Source organism: Sinohyriopsis cumingii, chromosome 4, assembly GCF_028554795.1.
Source record: "Sinohyriopsis cumingii isolate HCF-2022 chromosome 4, ASM2855479v2, whole genome shotgun sequence".
Lineage (NCBI taxonomy): Eukaryota > Metazoa > Mollusca > Bivalvia > Unionida > Unionidae > Sinohyriopsis > Sinohyriopsis cumingii.
The window spans coordinates 30,516,871-30,539,953 of NC_142964.1; the positions used below are offsets into that span (position 1 = coordinate 30,516,871).

A 23,083-nucleotide genomic window follows, 5' to 3' on the forward strand; every position below is an offset into this window, starting at 1 on the left:
ATAGTTCTTTACTTGACCTTAGCTCTCGGCCTTAGTTTATGAGTGAGATTCTTACAACGTAATGTACATATTCTTTACTATTGTATGAGCCAGCGGCTGAATTATAGAATTAAAATATAAACGTCATAGTCCCAAAATAACATAAACGAAAATTATATTATAAATTTAATACATGATACAGATATTACAAATATCCGTGTGTGTGTGTATGTATGTATGTATGTATGTATGTATGTATGTATGTATGTATGTATGTATGTATGTATGTAAAGGTGCGGGTATGAACTGATTGACTAATATTTCAAAACCGTGAGCTAAACAAGCTCTTTATCTTCTGGGCAAAAGTCGCTTACGAAGACAAAAACATTCAACACAAACGTAATCATTGTGCGGAGTCAAGTATTTGCATTACGGGAGAAATAATAGTCACATATACAAGGAAATAGGGATGAATGAAAAGGCGTTGCAAATTGTACGATAAAAGGCAACGACATCTCTGTGATTATGTTTATAAAGACATTGAGTGAAAGTCCAAACCGAACCGAAATGATGACATCCGTTTATTTTTTAGTATCATCATATATTCCAAGGTAAACAGAAAACTAAAATAGCTTTTCTCACATTTCAATTTTATACTACTGTTATGTATATCTATATTGTGTGTTAAACCTTTTGTCCATGATTATAGACTGTAAGGGTCATATGGATACAACCTATTACAAAGCCAACTTGTGCCCATGATTGTATAATTAAAAACAACGTAAGCGTGTTGACATGGCCTGTTAAACTTGGAAGAATCTAAAAAGCGTAGCTTTCGTGTATAATTTGTAAGTTATACATTAGGAGTTACTGATATCTGAGATGAAGGACTGGCCTTAGAATATTCTATAAGATAACTTGTTTACGAATTTAATGGGAAAATGACCCACATTCTGGTCATCTTATCGTGTCTTGATTTCTTTTTATTTAAGGTTCAGAATCACACAAAAACTCCTTTACGCCTCCTTTATCATGGGCCTGTAGAAGTATTTACCGATGTGTTCAGATAAAGTTTGAGAGGAATAATTTATTTAAAGAGTATTCATTGGAATTACAAAGTGCACATATATTTACCGATGTGTTCAGATAAAGTTTGAGAGGAATAATTTATTTAAAGAGTATTCATTGGAATTACAAAGTGCACATATACACTTTGGACTAAATCACTACTTTAGGATTATTTTGATATAATTAAAGGACATTCTGGATTACATATAGATTGTTGTAGCATCAACTCATTCAATGATATTGACACATCAGCACATTCTATACTGGAAATCATTGGGAACACTGTACTTTTGGACATTTTATAGAACTTTTGGGATTATATGGGATGTAATTCAAACTACTGTAAGTTCGTTTTATATTTTCACTTTGCATTCTATGGAATTAAATTATTTTTTGAATTTTAATAAACTTGTTGGCTTTTCTTTTACCGTGCTTAAGACTATAGTCCTAACACTATCCTCATCCACCAATAAAAGTGAAACTCACCTTAAACTTGGAAAGGTAATTTGGCTGAAAAATTCCATCAAACGTTGATATTTATAATCCAGAAAGATGCGAATGATTATGCTTTAACAAGACACCTAAAACGAAGTAGGAAAGATTATTTCAACTTAGCAAATAATCTAGTAGACTGACCATAAATTTCCCATGCACAGGTGGGGCCTAAACAAAATACACCATACGCGCTTTGGCAAGGATTACGACTGACAACAGGCAAATCCAAAACCTTTGCCCCTTCAAGAAAGGTTAGCTTTTACGGTAAATTATATATTACTTAATGCTTGTAGGTCAGCTTGTAATATATATATATATATATATATATATATATATATATATATATATATATATATATATATATATATATATATATATATATATATATATATATATATATATATATAAACTAATCAATATTAATACCCCAAAAGTAAAATAATTCGTAAACACCTGTCTTGGATATAAATAAACTCACAGTTTTGGTGCCGAGATTAATGACAGAGCAGTATAAGATAGCCAACTCCCCTGCGGTATAGGTGGCATTCTGTGGTTTCTCCAGAAAAGCCGGAATCGCTGTGGTGAAATACTTTGCATTCTCTCCTGAAAATATAAAACGATATCGCTGAAACTATGTGAAAAGAAATCGACAGGATGTTGCTTTTGTTTGATTAAAGCAAAGATCAACACGTCATCTTCTGAAAAGTTTAGTCCATGAATATCAATATTGATTAAAATTTTAGTATGTTTGATTGGTTTATTGTTTCTAGTTTTATGTCGCACCAGCACTGTTAGGCTCTTTAGCGCTATAGAAAAGAGTATACAGAGCATTAACAACAGTTGATAAAAGGTTTATTATCGAACAGCGATAATAAAATCAAACAGTTAAAAGCAAAACGATGGAAAATGCATGTATGTATATATGTATGTATTTATGTATGTATGTATGTATGTATGTATGTATGTATGTATGCATGTATGTATGTATGCATGTATGTATGTATGTAAGTATGTAGGTGTAGGTAGGTATTTAGGTTGGTAGGTAGGTGAGTCGGTCAGTAGGTAGATAGGTAGCAAAATAGGTAGCTATCTAGGTAGGTAGGTACATTCGTATGTATGAACGTAAATAGGTAGGTAGGTATGTAGGTATCTACCAAATATATTAGCTTAGTTATCAGTGTGTCTGTCGATTTTTCTATGTGTATTGTCAGACCATTGATGCCTTTTATAATAATTGTAAGAGATTTTAGCTGTACAGCTTACAAAAGAAGGTACAAATGTCTGAATCCTGCATTGACTTTCTTTCTTTTTAATTCGCATCTAACGATAATAGAATAAATACCCCTTATTGTAAATTATAGAAAAAAATTGAATCAAAGTTATAAATAGTATTGCTAAATCTATTTGTTTAATGCCAAGCAATATTATATTTCAGCTTAAACAGATGTGGATGCAACGTGTATAATCACTGACATAACAAAGCTTGAAGTGGATACATCTTGGAGCGTATCTTTAGCCAGAGTTGAATATATAGGAATGGATTCATTATTCATACATATGAAATGTCAGAAAATATGAACTCCAATATCAAAATAATAGGGCTTGTGAAATTGAATTTCGCTTATTTGATTGTTGTAATAATGATAAAACCATCAAAGACTAAATCAGATTATTTTTTGTTTGGGATCTTTCATTCGTTATGGTTATAAGCCGACGAGACCGCGATGTGGTATTTAAGTGCTAGCTAGGGGAAGTATAATACGCCTAATGAGTGCTCTTTCATATCACATGGAGGCACAAACAGTGTTGGTTCAGTGACTAACGTGTTAGACTCGTGAAAGAATGGTGCGGGCTTGAATCCTACAGAGGGATCAGCAGTCGGTTACTGTCGGGTGTCCTTGGTAAGAAACTTCACTCCATTTGCCTCGGTACTGAAATCACCTACGTATGTTTATGTTTCGTGAAATACAAAACCAAAGCAAAACTTAAACTCACAATTGTATGTTTCTCCATTTTACATGTCTGCTAGTTGATCACCTATTATTAGTAGGTAGTAGAGCCTCTTTTTATGTGTTAGACACTTCACAATTTACACGCTGCCAAGACTGCTGTAAATGCTATCATGGCGTCATACATGAGTAATTCAATGTGATATTGCTCGAATAAAGTTCATTACTTGTTAATAATCTTGCTCTATTCGTGGATTGGAAGGGGGTTCAGATGCAAAGAAATCCGAAGTTCTGACAACGATTCAGATTCCGATTATTATCAGCAATATGCGCCAACATATTCGTCCATTATTATACACGTATGGACTACTTTTTCAGTTGTCAAAAGGTAAATTCGTCTAACATGTAGCATCATATTATGTTCTTATATTATATCAAGATGGTGACCAAAGGTAACAAGCTGGGATAATGGAAGCAGCGACTATTTTGGCTTTGAAGGTTCAGTAAGACAGATAACACTAATATAGAATTAACAGCTTTTGACAGATGCTGGAACAATTAGATACTTTTCCATCAACGGGATGTCATCGTTTGGAACAATTAAGAGGCACATACAAATTTTGTTCATAAGTCATGTGACAGTCATTTATTATATTTGCCAAGATAAATATCATCAGTGCAAGGCTACATCGGTATTGCGTTTGATTTTGGATTGGGTTGATATATGCATATTTGATAAGTTTTTCTTTTGCTGATACCTGTAAAAACCTTGTACATAATGAACAGAGCAATATTTGGAATCAGCTAAACATCTCTATGACCATCATGGTTAGAGAGAAGTTACCAATCGATTAAACTAGGAAATAGAGTGGATTCTGCTCCAACTATTGAAACATTTCCAACCACGTGTATTAATATCAGCCTTTGCAGCAAAAGGTGGAAGAGTCTATGCAGGTTTTATTCTTTACCAACATAATAATAATAATAATAATAATAATAATAATAATAATAATAACAATGAGGACTTTGTATAGTGCCTAATCGTTAGAAGCTCTAAGCGCTTTACAACTTTAAACAACGCCTATAACAACAAAAACATATATAATGATATGATTACAAAAAACAAACACCATGAAATTAGAAGAAAAAAATACATGCTGAAAATATTTAAGGTAGGAAACATTTTTAGGTCTTTAAGTTTGCTCTTGCAGTCGAAATAAGTGCGTTTTAAGAGCACTCTTGAATGGGATCACTGTGTCATGTGTCTAAGTTCAGTAGGCAATTCATTCCACGTTGATGCGCCCTGGTATGCACAAGAACGTTGTCCATATGGGCCCTGGTATGCAAAAGAACGTTGTTCATATGGGCCCTGGTACGCAAAAGAACGTTGTCCATATGGGCCCTGGTATGCAAAAGAACGTTGTCCATATGGGCCCTGGTATGCAAAAGAACGTTGTCCATATGGGCCCTGGTACGCAAAAGAACGTTGTCCATATGGGCCCTGGTATGCAAAAGAACCTTGTCCATATGGGCCCTGGTATGCAAAAGAACGTTGTCCATATGAGCCCTGGTATGCAAAAGAACGTTGTCCATATGGGCCCTGGAATGCAAAAGAACCTTGTCCATATGGGCCCTGGTATGCAAAAGAACGTTGTCCATATGGGCCCTGGTACGCAAAAGAACGTTGTCCATATGGGCCTTGGTATGCAAAAGAACGCTGTCCATATGGGCCCTGGTACGCAAAAGAACGTTGTCCATATGGGCCCTGGTATGCAAAAGAACCTTGTCCATATGGGCCCTGGTATGCAAAAGAACGTTGTCCATATGAGCCCTGGTATGCAAAAGAACGTTGTCCATATGGGCCCTGGTATGCAAAAGAACGTTGTCCATATGAGCCCTGGTATGCAAAAGAACGTTGTCCATATGGGCCCTGGTATGCAAAAGAACGTTGTCCATATGGGCCTTGGTATGCAAAAGAACGCTGTCCATATGGGCCCTGGTACGCAAAAGAACCTTGTCCATATGGACCCTGGTATGCAAAAGAACGTTGTCTATATGGGCCCTGGTATGCAAAAGAACGTTGTCCATATGAGCCCTGGTACGCAGAAGAAAGTTATCCATATCAGTACCTGATTTCTAAGCAATTTTCACTGCATGAATGATTATGGGTGAGACAAAAACATTTCCATGAAATGGACGACTATTACTAATTTTACTGCTAATGCTGCACCTAACTTCTACTTCTCTCCTTCTACCAGCACTTCTACTACTACTATTTCCAGTACCACTATTACTACTAATACTACTGTAAAGCCTGTTATGTGCTGAGAAATGATGTTAAACCGTAACAAAACCTTCACCAAACCAATACCAACTCTACTAATATTATCACTGCTACTACTACTACTACTACTACTACTACTACTACTACTACTTTTGCTACTACTTTGCCAGATCTGATTTTAATACATAAGTTGATTTTGTTTGCGGCAATCGTTAGTCCGTTTAATATAATTTTTAAGTCATTTAGAAACCTAATCTACAACGATCCTCAACCTATATATAATAATATTTCCAGAGAAACAAATTATTCTTCTAGAGTCAAAATAACCTGAAGAAAAATTAACATATAACTCAAAACCTCATAACTTCAATACTTCATTACTTGGCACAACATAAGAAAACAACTTGACATCAAGTGTTTAAAAGCCCCGGACTCTCCGTTCTAACTTTCCAAACGTCCCTATTAATACTAAGTATTTCGCAATTTCGGAAATGCCTAATTGCGAAATAGAGGATGACGTGATCATGTTTACTTGTAAAAGTCACATAGCTCATGTGTGTCCTTGATAAGAATCAATCATTTTACTACAAGAAAAAGTTTACTTAACCCTCAATCAAGGCCAGGAACTTAGTCAAAAATAGAAACAAGTGTTTCAATTATTAGATACCTAAGGAAAAACTCGGGTCAAACTGAATTTTCTGGAAAATATTAAATTTCTAGTATACAAATTTACATTATATTGACATGTAAAGAAAATAGAAAGATTCCAAAACCCACAAACAATCAAATTAAATCAGACGCAAATTAAATCAAATATAAATTAAATCAAATATATGTAACAGTTACGAGGCACACATACTGTATCGTATTTAATGCTTTGTTGTTGTTGTTTCTTAAACCTATTATAATGCTCTACAAATCGATTATTGATTAATAAACATGCAAATGTCCAAATGGTCGCCCCCGCCTCCCCCCCCCCCCCCCCCCCGTGGATTAAAGTAGTTAGATACGGGTGAAAATCCAAGAAGATACGAGTGTTGGGGATTTTTGCATGTGTCATACGACGATGTTCGTCATTTCGCTTAGTTTCTATGCCACGCTAATTTTCATACTCCATTACGTGAATACCTGACAGCTCAGGTTCAGTGTACACGAAGCTAACCGTGTTTGTAGTGCACTACTTTCTTCATAAAAACCATATTTCATGTTTAAATCATGCGTGTGTCATATATTGATTTAATAAATGTGAATAAAAATAGAAACTAAAAAAACAAAACCAACTTATTAATTTGCATATGTGATTGTGAACAACAAGAAAAATCGTAGAACTGCATTTTGTAGCGAACACATTCACAGGGATGTGAGGAGTTCATTCACTTGGTCAGCACACAGTTGCCCGGAACATATTGTAACTCCATTCAAAGTGCAAATATGCGTATTTGTATGTGATATAAATAAAATATATGTATAGTATGTACGCTGTATCAATGATATACCACCCGTTATATAAATGTTTCATTAAACGGAAACTCGGCATGCCTCGTTTTGTTTTAATGAAAAATTTATACATGTCGTGGTATGTCATTGATACAGCGTACATACTATACATGTATTCAAGTATATATATATATATATATATATATATATATATATATATATATATATATATATATATATATACGTTCCTGGATAACATATTGCTCTCTATATCTTTGTACTTAACTACTAGAACACCGACAAAATCATAATAACAGTAATCAGGTACTACTGTCTTACATGAATTATTTGAATACAAGAATGCAAAATAGGAAATGTGATAAATGAGGTACAGCAAAGAAAATACATTTAAAACAAACCCAGTGCTCCACATTGTAAAAAGCAGAAATTAATATCAACACATGACTTAATTTCTGTTCAGATTTTGTAATAATTGTTGAGGAAACAATATTTTAATAATACTTATTTGTAACGCTAATCCTAATTATAGCAATACAAAAATTAAAATATAACATTGTGCATATAAACTATAAACCTGTAACAATGTTACACTTACTCAGAAGTATCCCCACCCCAGCAACTTCGCCACAAGATCACCGATTTTGACAATCGATATTCTTTAACTCTTGTCCTCATTTGTCTAAGAGCCCATACATATAACAGAAGTTTGAGTCGTACAAATGTTACGATGTAAAGTACGAATTTCATTATGCATGTGTACCGACATAACTGGGACTAGGGCTTGGAACTCAAAGATATCCCAGTTTACTGTTCGTTAATGGCTACTATTATATGACGCAATCAACACATGATTAAAAGAAGATTACTAAAACAAATTTCACACAAATTAAAATCAATAAGCTTGTGTCGGTAAAAATTAAAATAATATCACAGCTCACCGCAAGCAATTTGAAGTAGGCAGAAACCGGCACGCTATAGCGTTGTCTTGATCATACAGATACATAACTTCATACTTCGATCACAATCTTATATCTTACAACAGACAAAGCTAATGCCACTAAATCCTTTGAGTGTTTAAACAATAAAGATTATACGTGATCGAATATAAATATCTACAAACCGGTTCACGTTGCGTTTAGAGAAAATGTTATCCTATATTTTACAGATGCATTCCAGAGCTCTTTCCAGGGGAATTGATTATTGCGTTTAAGTATTTATGTAAATAGATCTCTCATTTTTGGTCTGGTACGCATGGATATTATAAAACATAAAGCAACTGTATAAGTATAAACCTTATCCAGCTATAGCATGTGCACAAATCAAAATATAGTATGTCCTTATATTGTGAGTACAAGTGTTTTTGATATATAGACGTTTAGCTTATAAATGTCCATATTGTGCATACACAACAATTTGAAAAGCATTCACCTTCTGGAATTACAATAATTAGGGAGTTACACATGCGTCCGACTCCAGCCATTATAGTGCAGAAAAAAGTACGTGGACAAACGTTAAATGATTTGGTAAGGGTATGCATTTAAATGCTGTGTTTCTCCACTCATCAAATGCCGCCTGCTGATGTGCATAAGTGGGAATTATCAAAACAATGGAATATATGGTCATTCAAAGATGCATCTATGTCTGAACCTGAATAAATAATTATTATTAGTAGTAGTATTGTTGTTGTTGTTGTTGGTGTTGTTATTATTATTATTATTATTATTGTCAAAGGATGATTTTTCAGTGTTGCAATGTTTAGACTATTACAATTTTCAGTTAACCCTATACTGCCTTCAATATTAACAATCAGTCTTATCACAATCTGTATTCAAAGGACGTAATGTCAAATATTTAAATGCACTAAATCTAATGAAATTCTTTATCCTTTTATTTTCCAGCGAGGACAGCAAACTACAATACAACTCAAATAATTTAGCAAAAATTATCCATGTTTATAAATGAAATGTTTCTACAAAAATCCACACATTTGGGTCACAAACAGATTTTACTGTCTCGTTACCTGCAACTGTCAAAAGCCACAAAAAGAGCAGTAATCTTATGTGCCTGGCTCATGCGCAGTCATTTCTAATCTTAAATCATGTTTTGCTTCTTTTTTACAAAAAAACGCCAACTCAACTGTGATACAAATGGAGCAATGTACATCACTCGCTTCCCTTGTGCGATACTCAAAATATATCCAAAAATCATGACATCGTAAAGAAGTGAAATGTCTGGACGAACTACTAGTCCAACATATTTCCTGATAATATAATGCTGCAAAAGTGTCAAGCATATTTGCATTTATAATTTACAAATACACAGAACAATCAGTCAAATACCTTTTTTTGTTGATATCACATGTATAAATCTTTACAAACATATATATAATTATACCATTATCCATATAAAGTTAAATTGGAATTTAAATCTGAGTTGTATAATAAAGTTCACACGCAAACGCACGCACGCACGCACATACATACATACATACATACATACATACATACATACATACATACATACATACATACATACATATATACATACATCATACATGGAGCCCCGAGTGGCCGATTGGTCTAAAGCGCTCACTGTTACGGATCACTGCCATCTCACATCTGTGTGGGTTCGAGTCTCACGCTCGGATAACGTGGCTACGTGAGAAAGCCTGCCAGTAGCTTCTCGTGGGTCGGTGGTTCTTTCCAGGTTTTACCGGGTTTTTCCTCCATTAATACCGGCCGCCATGTATAGCCTATCTTGTGCTGAAAAATGTTGTTAGACCCTATAACAACAACAACATACATACATACATCTCAGCATGCGAATACCTATGTATATAAGCATAAAGTAAGCACATGCCACTGGAGCTTTTATTCATCTCAAATACAGCAATCCCTTCTTTGCTACACTCCAAATGAAAAAGAAATGTTAGGGAAGATGAGTTCATAAGATTGTATTGACTGGTTTAAACGCTGAAGTTGATAACGCAATTGAAGTGTGGAACAGGCATCGCAACTGAAAAATAAACGAATGGCAGGACTAATTTGCAACTAGCTAGTATTGACGTACGCACTTTGCCCCTTTCGTGTGGATCTGAGTATTACATCTGCCAGGTAGACGGGTTAGATATTGAAGTTGATGAAGAAGAATGTCAAGCGATCAAGCAATTGCCTTGTGACGAGAATTTACACAAGTTTTAACTAATGGGACGAGAAAGACTGGAACCGGCCAGTAGATTCAAAATGAAGTACATCTGAGCCAGAAGTTAAAGTTTTTGTATAAAACGCTCCACCATTGATTTATTTCTTCGTGTGAAGCGTTTTTCAAATAAACTATCTGCGACATTTCATTTACTCACATGCCTTTTATAAAAACTTAACTTAATCTGCTAGTTTCGTTTCGACCACATTTATTATGGATTTATTGCATCAGTTTAAATTTATATGAATATATACAATGAAACAGAACACGCCGTCATATATACATTTGGTTGGCCTTACTTGGATATATTGTTTTCATGAGTATTTCGGTCCTGTTCCAGGAGAAGAATTATTTAAACTGCTTAAATATGTACTGAAGTGCCCATGTTCATACTACGTCTTACGCACACATTCGTAATTATTATTCTTCTTTCTAAGTCAAAAGCCCAGATGGGAAAATGTACAACAGAAGAACAGCGGAACTCGTCCACGAACACAATGAATTATTGGATGAGGAAGATCCTATTATAATCGATAAAGCGGTAAAGAATAATGATAAAATATATAATTACGTCTTTTCTATGCCTCAATATTGTAGTGTTAAAATATCTGAAAGTACTGCAGTGAACAAAGTTCGTAATGAAATAGCAAATTTATATTGATTTACATTGAAATAAATAGTGCCCAGTTTATACAGATAAAAACATTCTACGGACTTACGCTGAAAGAAATAGCGCCCAGTTTATAGAGATAACAAACTTCTATCAGCTGACACTAAAATAAATAGTGCCAATTTTAAAGAGATAGCAAAATTCTATTGACTTACACTGAAATAAATAGTGCCCATTTTATAGAGATAACGAAATTCCATGGACTTATGCTGAAATAAACAGTGCCCAGTCTATGGCGGTAACAAAGACGAAGAATATTACAGTAATAAATTATCCCTGATTCTGGGCTACAAGCCTGAATATAGTCCGAGAAATAGATATAATGTTAAAACAAATATCTGGTCGATGTTAATCAATTCTGAATATAATATATGTAAACTTCACTTATTTAATACGGAATTTTGTACTATTTATAAATGTGGGTTACATGTCCAAGTGAATACACTATGTGGAATGACTTAGAAATAGATATCAATATAACATTTGCCAAAATTATATGAAGGTGAAATGTTGGTCACTGTGGCCTACTTTTGACTAGATAATGTGTTAATTGCACAATTATAAATTAACTATTTTTCATGACACTATTAACTATTTTTCATGACACTATGTGAACAATGCAGGAGAAACTAAGTCTCAGACCCAATGGTAGCTGTTGCAAAATTTGTTCTAAATGTTTCAACATGCATCCTCCCTCGCAAAAAGAAATGTACCACAAATACATACACTCAATTGTTCAGTAGCGTGACTGATGGCGAGAGTGTTTAGAACGGCTCATCATATCTTTTCTTTAAAACAAAATATGGTTATGTGTATATTCGTGATGTGGGTAGGTGTTGATTCGTGATGTGGGTAGGTGTTGATTCGTGATGTGGGTAGGTGTTGATTGGAGATGTGGGTAGGTGTTGATTCGTGATGTAGGTAGGTGTTGATTCGTGAGGTGGGTAGGTGTTGATTCGTGATGTGCGGGTATCGATGTGCATCAGATATTGCACTGCCCATGTTTCAGTAAACAGGTTTTCCAATTCTCTTCCGGAATATGTAGAAATAATTATTCCTCTGTCACTCATCACCCCAACTTTAATTGAGTCAGTTTGCTATTCGAACAGTGACTGTTCGTGCATTTTTCATTGTTTTAACAGAACGTTCTATTATAAACGTGTTAGGCTTAAGTATGTGTAATAAAGTATATTAAAACTGTACCCTTTTCTACATTTCGCTCATCTTTAGACGAATGTAAATGTTGATGCACACACATTAGCTGTAGGGTACTGGGAAAGAAATGAACCGGGCCAATGTGCAGCGCGTGCAGGCTAAAGAACACATTTACATGTATCTGTATATTAAGACAAGGAAGTGAAGATGTACATCATGCTTAATCAGCCGCCAGATCTGTATTGATATGTTTTAACTTTGGGGTTTGATTGCACCTATTCATGAAACATTGCAGTTATTACAGACAAACTTGTCCCCATCAAATCAGTAAACATGCTGATATTTTGTCACATGTTTAGGCTCGAATAAACAGTAACTCAAGAAAGAGTGAAAACAACGAGCTTTGAAAAAATACAATAATTTATTTCCCTGGCAAAGTTCAGTAACAATAAAAAATATGAACTTACGGTTTATAGAATAAAAACCAAAAATAATACTAATAACAAAATGTTCTAATGATTTCAAGTTCGATCCATGTTCCATCCAAGATGGAAGACGATGACGTATGGTGAACTCTGTAGTGTTGAATTCACCAGTTCGTTGTAGAAACAAGAATTATCACTCCGGTTTCTGATAGCTGAATAAAATGTACTTTCGAGGAAAAAAAGAATTAATCCTTTTGAGTCCAAATAATTTGAAATAACTCCAATCCAAATAGTTTGAATTAACTCTTAACAGTACAAAATACAACTTTCAGTTTAACAGCCCAACTTTTACTGATAATAATTCTCCAGAACAGAGGTAATATGGTCTTCTAAAACGTAAACAAGTTGGTCAGGTGATCATTTTATGGAAGCTCATAGAATTATGTACTTGTTAAAGGTCACGTACAATCCGTGTGACCCGGACGAAAACCAATTATTTTACTCTAAGAAATAAAAACAAAGTTTTTACGTCTTAAACACGATGTCCCTTCATTACCTCGACAACAACCAATCATTTTAAAATAAAATAAAACTTGTTTACGTGGTTGCTACTAATTTTCAAGCAAGGTCAGGATCTAGATCAACACCTGGTGTTTATAAAACAAACAGTCTAGGTCAAACTACTTTTCGAAAAAAGTATCATCTCTAGTGAATAAATTTGCATTACAGTAGTATGTATAACAAACTTAACAAAATTAAAACTGACAAACAAATAAAGTGAAATATATATATGTTAAATCAGATATAATTAAATCAAATATACATAACACTGATCACTTAAGACATTTACCGGTGTTACTCGCGGCTCTACCGTGATATTCGGTTAAGGATGTATTTCAGCTAAATGTACAGCATAATTCCATCTCACATCCGATGTTTGACAACCTGTATATTCAAGTCGAATAATAAAACCATAGAGTCAGTAGCCATTTCGAATCCCAGAATATCACCTGCTCTTCAATCAATATCTTTTCAGCAATCCGCTGCAGCTTACGTTCATTCCAAATATTATTTTGGTTAGTTTGGTCATGTTACCCGAGCATTCATTTATTTGTCACGTGACTGTCATATGATGAATATGGTGTCATGTGTCCATTAATACGGTTCAAACAGCCACTGATTACAAAATGGATCGAAAGAGTACGTGTCATCTCCGTGTCCAAGTATGGTCAAAACATGTGCTCAAAATATGACCTCCAGAGAAGTCAAAAGTAATTGGGTGGGTGTTAATGGACGCACCGTGGACTTGGAGTCATATCACAAGCTTACATATTACCTCATTCTATAGACCATTGCCGCCGCCGCCATGATGATCTTAAAACTACCCGTAGTCCTCTGCTAATAAATATTTTTATAGTAAATTAAATTATTCATTTGGAACTATCGCAGTTTGCACCTAGAAGATACCAGAAGTATTCATATAAACTTGTACACCAAGCCTATCCGTTAAGGTACAAACAAAATTGTCCTTTCGTGACTTTTATGTTTTCCACCATTAAGAGCATTGCTGAGTATAGTTTACATATATCTATTAGAAAGTATCCAAATGCATTAGTATCGATTAGAAAGTATCCAAATGCATTAAATACCAAGTCTTTTGATTCTTTTTCTAAAGCAATACTCCGAGTCATAAAATTCATTGTCTCGAGAATGCATTAAACATTGTCATTCCTCACTCTCTAAACATTATGTCAAGCTTCCAGTTATATTATTTAAATCTTGTGCTAAGAAAACATATGTATCGGGGTAGGAAGCTACAACATAACGTGTGTGGGTCGGGTGGTGGTGAGTGGTTTAAAACGCTCGCCATCTCACCTCCGGACCGCTCCGGTGGCCTTGTGGTTAGAGCGTCCGCCTCGGATGCGGGAGGGTTCGAAGCCAGGACGAGTCATACCAAAGATATAAAAATCGGTACTAGTAGCTGCCTTGCTTGGCGCTCAGCATTAAGAAGTTAATGTTAGGACTGGTGGGCCTGATATCATGATAATGTAACTGGATTGGATATGGTGCTCCCTGTCCGCATCATGATGTCTCAGTGCTAGACATCACTATAAATTGTCACACTGCAGACATCGTAACGATATGACTGAAAAATTGTTAAAGCTACGTTAACAATCCAAATCACACACTCACACATCAACCCTCAGTCCATGTGGGTTGGAGTCAGGGGTTCTGCCAAGGTGGGTATATGAGAAAGTTGCCAATACCTTCCCGTTGATCGGTGGTTCTTACCAGGGTTTTTCTGGTTCATCCTGCTCCAGATATACTGGCCACCATGTATAGCAGCATATCGTGTGGTAAGTAATGAAGTTAACCCCCAAAACAACAACAACAACAAGAACAAGAAAACATTGATTAATGTCTTTATCAAAGTCTCCATAGTCTAAATTAAAAGTACATGGCCAAGGAATTTGAGAATAGCTTTTCAATTTCCATGTAACTTTATTGTTGAAAAATGTTTTGCCGTCAATAAACGCCTTGTCCAATCACATTATATCGTTATGGCAAGATGGCCGCTATCTCTTAACAGGCTTGAAGCAGCTGTTCCGTTTTTTTTGTGCTGTTTTCGTGAAATTTGTGCTTATTGCCTGTCTTCATCTACGTTATTGTGTTCATTATGTATTGACTGTTCAGTTCGTATGTGTTTCTTCATCTCCTTGTTTTGGAAACGAGAACAATTAGACTTTATCTCAGCTGTCTTGCTCCACTGCTAAAACTTCGTTTGGTTTTGAACAAACCGCCATCACCTGATACTCGCCGGTCAACCCGTTTATGCTATGATGGACCCTCGTTAATTTCTTTAAATGACCACTCCTTGGCTCTCCACACTACATTGTGCTCTAGACTAAACGAACTGGGACTACATTCATCATTACCTAAATGTAAACAGAAGCGAAAATAGAAACGTTTCAAGGCTGGCCGGCGTAGAACAGGAAGAATAATTCCAGTTATCTCCCTTATGCCCTTTCCGGCTCAACAATTTAAAAATTCGACCGTTAATTTAGATAACCCAATTCAAATCCCTATTAATTCGTCAACCTTTGTGTCAACTATCCAAGAGATATATCTGCGAAGAGATATATCTGCATATTGCATTATGCAATGCCCAATCAGTAGGACCACCATAAAAGCGCACAGAAATAGTTAATTTTATCAACGACTAGAATATCGACGTCTTTTTCCTGACAGAAACATGGCTAAAAACATCAGGCGATGAGCCCAAGTGCGCGAATCTAACACCCACTGGTTACTCCATCAAGTCATTCGCCCGTAACTCTCGCGGAGGTGGAATTGCTGTCATTACAAAGAACTCCATGATCAAACGTCTTAACCACACCACAACTTTCAATTTCGACCACACATCGTTTGAACTAGTCCAAACTACACTCACACTCACACTGGAGCAAAGGTCAGTCCATTTTTTCTGCCTATAGCGCCATCCTCCTAGTAGAAAAAACAAGCTGACTGAATCTCTCTTTTTGGAGCAGTTTCCGAATCACCTGGAGCATGGAAATTCGATAGGTGGCAACCTGATTATTCTTGGAGATTTCAACTTTTACTTTGACTGTCCCGGAAACCCAAATACTTCAAAACTCATAGATTCCATTAATGTTTTCAACCTCAAGCAATCAGTAACCCACCCATAAACATGGTCACATTTTAGACTGGATTCATCATAGACCTGATGATAACATTCTACCGTCCTCCCTGATATCCCATGAACTTGCATCAGATCACCTCTGCATTATATGCCATCTTGACGTATCAGTCCCTCACCCTCCACCTTTATCTGCTATTAAGAGAAACCTCTATATGATATATAACAACCAAACTAATGCATGACATCCAAGCAAACCAAAGAACTTGCCTACCTCCTACAGCAGAACAACTCGATGACTGCCTGCGTTCATTGCTCGACAAACATGCCCCAGCTACCAAGTGTAGAGTATCAATTCAAAAGTGTTCTCCATGGTATAGCAACGTTAGGGACGAGCTTTGCACTGCTAAAAGAGACCGCCGTAAAGCTGAGAGGCTTTGGCTTTCCACCAGACTCACTATTCATAAGCAAATATATGAAGCCACAAAGAAGAATGTCACAAATATAGTCCATGCAGCGAAATCAGCCCACTACACTACTAAGATCATGGAAAGTTCCAGCTGCAAAGAGCCCTTCGAGATTACTAACAAGCTAATGTCAAGGAATAAATCTACATCACTTCCAACTACCTTCTCTCCAGTGGACCTTCCGGACATGTTTGCAAATTTCTTCCGTGACAAAGTACAAACCATTAGAGATAAGCTTGACACCACAGTTGCAATTGACTCGTCGTCACCATACAGTTGGGATTCAGAATTTGAGCGGCAACCATTAACAACATTTGAACCTGTCTATATCTCTTGAGTGTGTACAATCGTAATGAAGAGTGCACCAAAGTAATAGGAACTTGATCCAATTCCAACATCACTGCTGCTTGAGTGCTTAGATCCAGTATTGCCTTCAATAACTGATGTTATTACCACCTCTATCCTATTTGGGGAATTCCGATCATTTTTCAAAACTGCCATTGTAAGGCCTCTGCTTAAGAAACCAACACTAGACCATAATGATTTAAAGAACTACTGCCCAGTTTCTAATCTCCCATTCATATAAAAAAAAAAAACTTAGAAAAGATTGTTTTATCCCAGCTTGTATCTCATCTGAATTCAAACAGTCTTTTCAACAACGTACAATCTGCATATCGCCCTTGCCACAGTACTGAAACTACTCTTCTAAAAGTAGTTAATGACATTCTCTCTGCTTTGGATAGCGAAAAGATTACAGTCCTGACCCTCCTTGATTTGTCTGCAGCATTTGACACAATAGACCATGATATATTACTTCACCGTCTCCAGCATGTATTTGGCATTCATGATGCAGCTTTACTGTGGTTCAATTCCTACTTGGTCAACAGGACACAAATTGTCTGCAAATGGAATACACTCCAACCCAGTTGATCTATGTTGTGGTGTTCCACAAGGGTCTGTTATCGGACCAATTCTTTTCATTCTATAAACTCAGGCGCTCTCAAGTGTCATAGATCATCATCCAGTGTCTCACCAACTGTACGCTTATGACACCCAAATATACAAATCTAGCCACCCAACTGAAGTTGATGCTACCATCCAAGGTGTAGAGAGGTGCATTTCTGATGTGAAATCATGGATGACATGTAACAAGCTGCAGATGAATAACGATAAAACTGAGGGCATTCTGATCACAACACCAAAACTTTCTCATTCACATCCTTTACCTCAAACAATAAATATCAGCAACACCAACATTAAATTCACACAATCAGTACGAAACGTAGGTGTTAGTCTGGACAGTACTCTCACATTGCACCAACATGTCATGAACATATGCAAGACTCCATATCTTGAGCTGAGACGCATCAGCTCCATTCACAAATATCTTTCAGTTGATGCCACTAAAACACTTGTGTGTTCATTAGTACTTTCAAGACTGGACTATTGTAACTCAGTTCTGTCTGGTTCATCTCAATATCTACTCCAGACACTTCAAAAAGTTCAAAACACAGCTGCTATGATCATACTTAGAGTACCACAATCAGAGCACACCTCCCCGCTGCTCTGTACCCTACACTGGTTATCCATTCGATCCAGAATCAAACACAAAATTATTCTCTGTGCTACGTTTCACTGATGGACTCCAGTCCATACCTATCCGACCTCACCTTAGTGTACACACCAGCAAGATACTTACGCTCCTCTTCTGACAATCGTATACTCATTATTCCCACTATGAAAACAAAGTCATATGGACAGCTGTCTTTTGCATACCAGGGCCCAGCAACGTGGAATGAATTCCCCACTGAACAGAGACAAAGACACGGTGATCCTATTCAAGAGTGCTCTCAAAATTCATTATTTCGACTGCAAGAACAAACTTAAAGCGTAATAATGTTTCCTACCTTAAATATTTTCAGCATGTTTTTTATGTTTTCTAATTTCATGGTGTTTGTTTTTGTAATCATATCATTATACACGTTTTCTTATCTTATAGGTGTTGTCTAATGTTGTAAAGCGCTTAGAGCTTCTAAAGATTAGGCGCTATACAAAGTCCTCATTATTATTATTATATATCGTTTCTCCAAAATTGTGTGAGTGCTTTCTAACGTCCGTCAGTAGTAGATAAGATAGGATTTATGGCATGCCACTACGTTAACTATGCTAAATTTCACAAAGCAGCTACTTGATCCGTATAGCAGTTGCTTTTTCTTTTCATTCTTATTAGATGCGTTTACTAAATTGTAACATCGCGTGTGCGTGAAGCTCATACCGTATATACCATACAAAATTTTGGAGAGAGAGACAGAGAGAGATATGCTTTTCAAACAAAACGATCTGCTAAAGTCATCAATACATTATCCTCTTTCAAATAAAGGTAAACATTCACATTTCAAACATAGTGCTGTACAATATTTCAAAACTATTTGTGAAAAGTATATAACATAAATAAAAAAGTTAATAAGGTAAATTCCTTTCGAGAAAGGGGTCAAATTGTTTAATATAAACTGTATTCTATTAGAAAGACTATAATTCTGTTCAACTAAATGAAAAGCTTCTTCATGACGTTGACATCAAAATGATGTCAATAAAAAATAGGACAAACAGTTTCTACACAGAGTGTTTAGGACACTAATGATATGAAAAAATGGGAACCAGCCTGGGATTGGGTGAACCTAAAATAGAGTATATATGGGTTAGGCTAACCAGGATTGGTTAATAATGTACGTTATGTTGTAGGAAAAAGAATCTTTTGAGAGCTTATCCTGGTTGTAAGTGAAAAAAATATAGCATTGTTTTATTGATGGAATTTCAGTCCTTTAACTGTCTTGAGTTTGGAACACTCATTACTAAAATTAGCACTTGACTCTTTGGTGCAGAATTCAAAGCACACGTTTCAAACACATGCAGGTCCAGAAAATGCCGCGCCTCATGTCCTTTCCTCAACACAGAAGCTGACATCCAGGCTTCATCAATACTGATAAATATAGGTTTGATCATGAGGACTAAAAGATTTGAAGTTACTGAATTTTTAATATCATGGTGCTTGCGTAGGTTTACTATGGAAACTGAATTAGTACCCTAAGTCCAAAAGACAGCCACAGCAATACACAGTGTCTCCACATATGTAAGTGCAATTTACTTTACCATAAATGTAATCACATGGTTCTTTTTGTGGATAACAAGCAAAATTAATACATTTTGTAAACTACAGAGTGACTTTAGGTAGGATATTAAAAGCGTATTCATATATATCAACTGTTGCCAAGAAGGGGGGAGGGGGAACAGTGTGTAGATCGGACTATGTTAGGTGGTGTGTTTAGCACTTAGGTTTATATCTAAGTGATGCATATATAAAATTTATATAATTTACCATTTATAGATATTTTCTAGTTGTGCTTTGAAATATAATGATTCATATATGATCACTGAGCTCTTTTCCACCATGCTTAAATGGTCAAGACCTCTCATGAATTTGCATTCCTCTAATTTCTTTCAGCGAATGTTTTGAAAGTTCATATTTTGCATTTTAATGGACTTATGTCTACTTTACTTTAGTTTTAAATTATATGTCTTCTGGGGTAAATTTTAGGTAACTTTTGTCATTTAAATCTCTTTTTCTGTAATAATACATGTACATGGTTACTTTCACCTTTTGCTTATTAATTACACAATATGACAAGGCTGGTAATATATGTCAACATTAAATTGAAGAGCGATAAATGGTGATATTAAAAAAGATGATTCTTGTTAGACAGTTTAATTTTAATATTTGTTCTTATTTTCTTAAATAAAAATCAAATATTTAAATGTTGCCGGAAATGCACCATTGGTCTTTAGGTGAAGATGAACTTGCAATATAATGTAATATTCACAAATGGACAAGCAGGACTATGCACATTGCTTACTTATGTAGTGAACTACTATCCCTAGGGCTGTCAAGAAAATCAAGGGTGAATACAGGGCACACGGTACTAATGGTATGGAAAAATGGGAACCAGCCTGGGATTGGATGAATCTAAAATAGAGTATATATAGGTTAGGCTGACCAGGATTGGTTAATAATGTACGTTATGTTGTAGGAAAAAGAATCTTTTGAGAGTTTATCCTAGTTGTAAGTGAAAACAAATAATAACTTGATACTGATGCTGAAAATTATTTTATATTGACCAAGAAAACGATGAGTCATATCACCATTTTATATAAATTTGCGTACCAGCAAATTATATCCCGGATATTTCGTTGTGTCAGTAGTGTGTGTGTGTCATGAGGATTTTAACGTAGCTTTAACTATTTTTCAGTCTTATCGCTACTATCTCTGCAGTGTGGCAGTTTATAGTGGTCTAGCACTGAGGCATCATGCCGCAGACACTTAGCATGATGTCCCACCCAGTCACATTATCCTGACACCATGCCGACCAGTCCTAACATTAATGTTGAGCACCAAGTGAGGTAGCTGTTAGTACCAATGTTGTTTTTGTTCGCCATTTTTCAGCACACGATAGGCTATACATGGCGGCCAGTCGAGGATGAACCCGGGAAAACCCCGGATAGAACCCCCGACCCACGAAAAGCTACTGGCAAGCTTTCTCACATACCTACATTAGCCGAATCCGAGACTAGAACCCACGCAGACAGAGGTGAGATGGCAGTGATCCGTGACGGTATGACTCGGCCGGAGATCGAATCCATGACCTCCCGCCTGTCAGTAGTAATTACAGGTTATTGGGTGACTAATGAGCAAGTTGAAATAATTGTTAAATGAAAATGAAATATGTGCCGAATGCATATATATATATATATATATATATATATATATATATATGTATGTGTGTGTGTGTGTGTGTGTGTGTGTGAATATATCTGTATGTATGTATGTATGTATGTATGCATGTATGTGTGCATGTATATATATCTCTATGGATGAATGTATGTATGCATGTATGTATGTATGTATGTATGCATGTATGTATTTATGTGTGTACATATGACTGACTGACTGGCTTTCTTTATTTCCTCTTCAGAAGAGATTTCATTCAGTTAATTTTTGTTAATACAGAAAAGATAGGAACATAGCTTGACATTAACGGACTTACAGTACACTATATATACACATATATATACATATACATATATATACATTCATATATGCACTTACATACATATGAATATATACACACATGTACACACACACACACACACACACACACATATATATATATATGTGTGTGTGTGTGTATGTATGTATGTATGTATGTATGTATGTATGTATGTATGTATATATATATATATATATATATATATATATATAGACATACACATATATATACACACATATACATATATTCATACATATATACATACATACACACATATATATACATAAACACACATACATACACATTCACACATATACACAAATATAAACATATGTATACATATACATATATATATATATATATATATATATATATATATATATATATATATATATATATATATACATATACATACATATATATGCACATACACATATATAGAAAAAATATCAAGAAACGTAAAGAAAACGCAATATCTAAACACATGAGTGAGAGAACTGATTGCAAACGAGATATGCGTATAATAGCCCGGGCTGGTAAACAGCTTCTATTATAGCAGATTATTAGATTGACGGAAAATTACTCAGCTGAAATAGAACGTCAATCAACGGATGAATCAGACACTTTAGATTCGTCTTTACTGTGCTTCTTAAAAAAGGTTTTGATTTCTAAACGGAAAAAATAATGTAAGAAAATATCTTTTCAGCGCTGGCGTGTTGGTACCATCTAGGGAGACACAACTGTGTTTACATCATTTTTAGATATCCATCTAATCTCGAAAATTTAGATGGACAATTTGATTTAGCAAAAGCTGTCTTTTTTTTTGTTTGCTTGGTGATGTGACTCATCGTTTTCTTGGTCAATATACTTGCAGCATCTGTATCAGTGCCATATATTCTACTACCTATACAAACACATCAAAGCCAAATCTTTACCACATCTTTCACATATCTACATCTATGACATAAATACATCTATCAAATGACCACATATGTCGTGTTAGTACATATATAACATGGCCATATCCATCAAATGACCGCATCTGCCACGTGACTATATATATGACATGATCTCATCTATCACATGACCGCATCTGTCACATGACTACATCTATGGTATGACCACATCTATCATATGAATATCTCTATGACATGATCTCCTCTATCACATGA

The 23,083-nt window shown here is 35.3% G+C and overlaps 1 protein-coding gene across 1 annotated transcript in view; it reads right to left on the reverse strand.

Annotated features, from left to right (window-relative positions):
• The window catches only part of LOC149800878 (zwei Ig domain protein zig-8-like), a 68,964-nt gene that overhangs the window by 17,690 nt on the left and 28,191 nt on the right, over window positions 1–23,083 (reverse strand). The window contains exon 2 of the mRNA XM_089954899.1: window positions 2,021–2,145. Coding sequence (XP_089811025.1) covers window positions 2,021–2,145 — 125 coding nt within the window. The remainder of the gene's footprint in view (window positions 1–2,020; window positions 2,146–23,083) is intronic.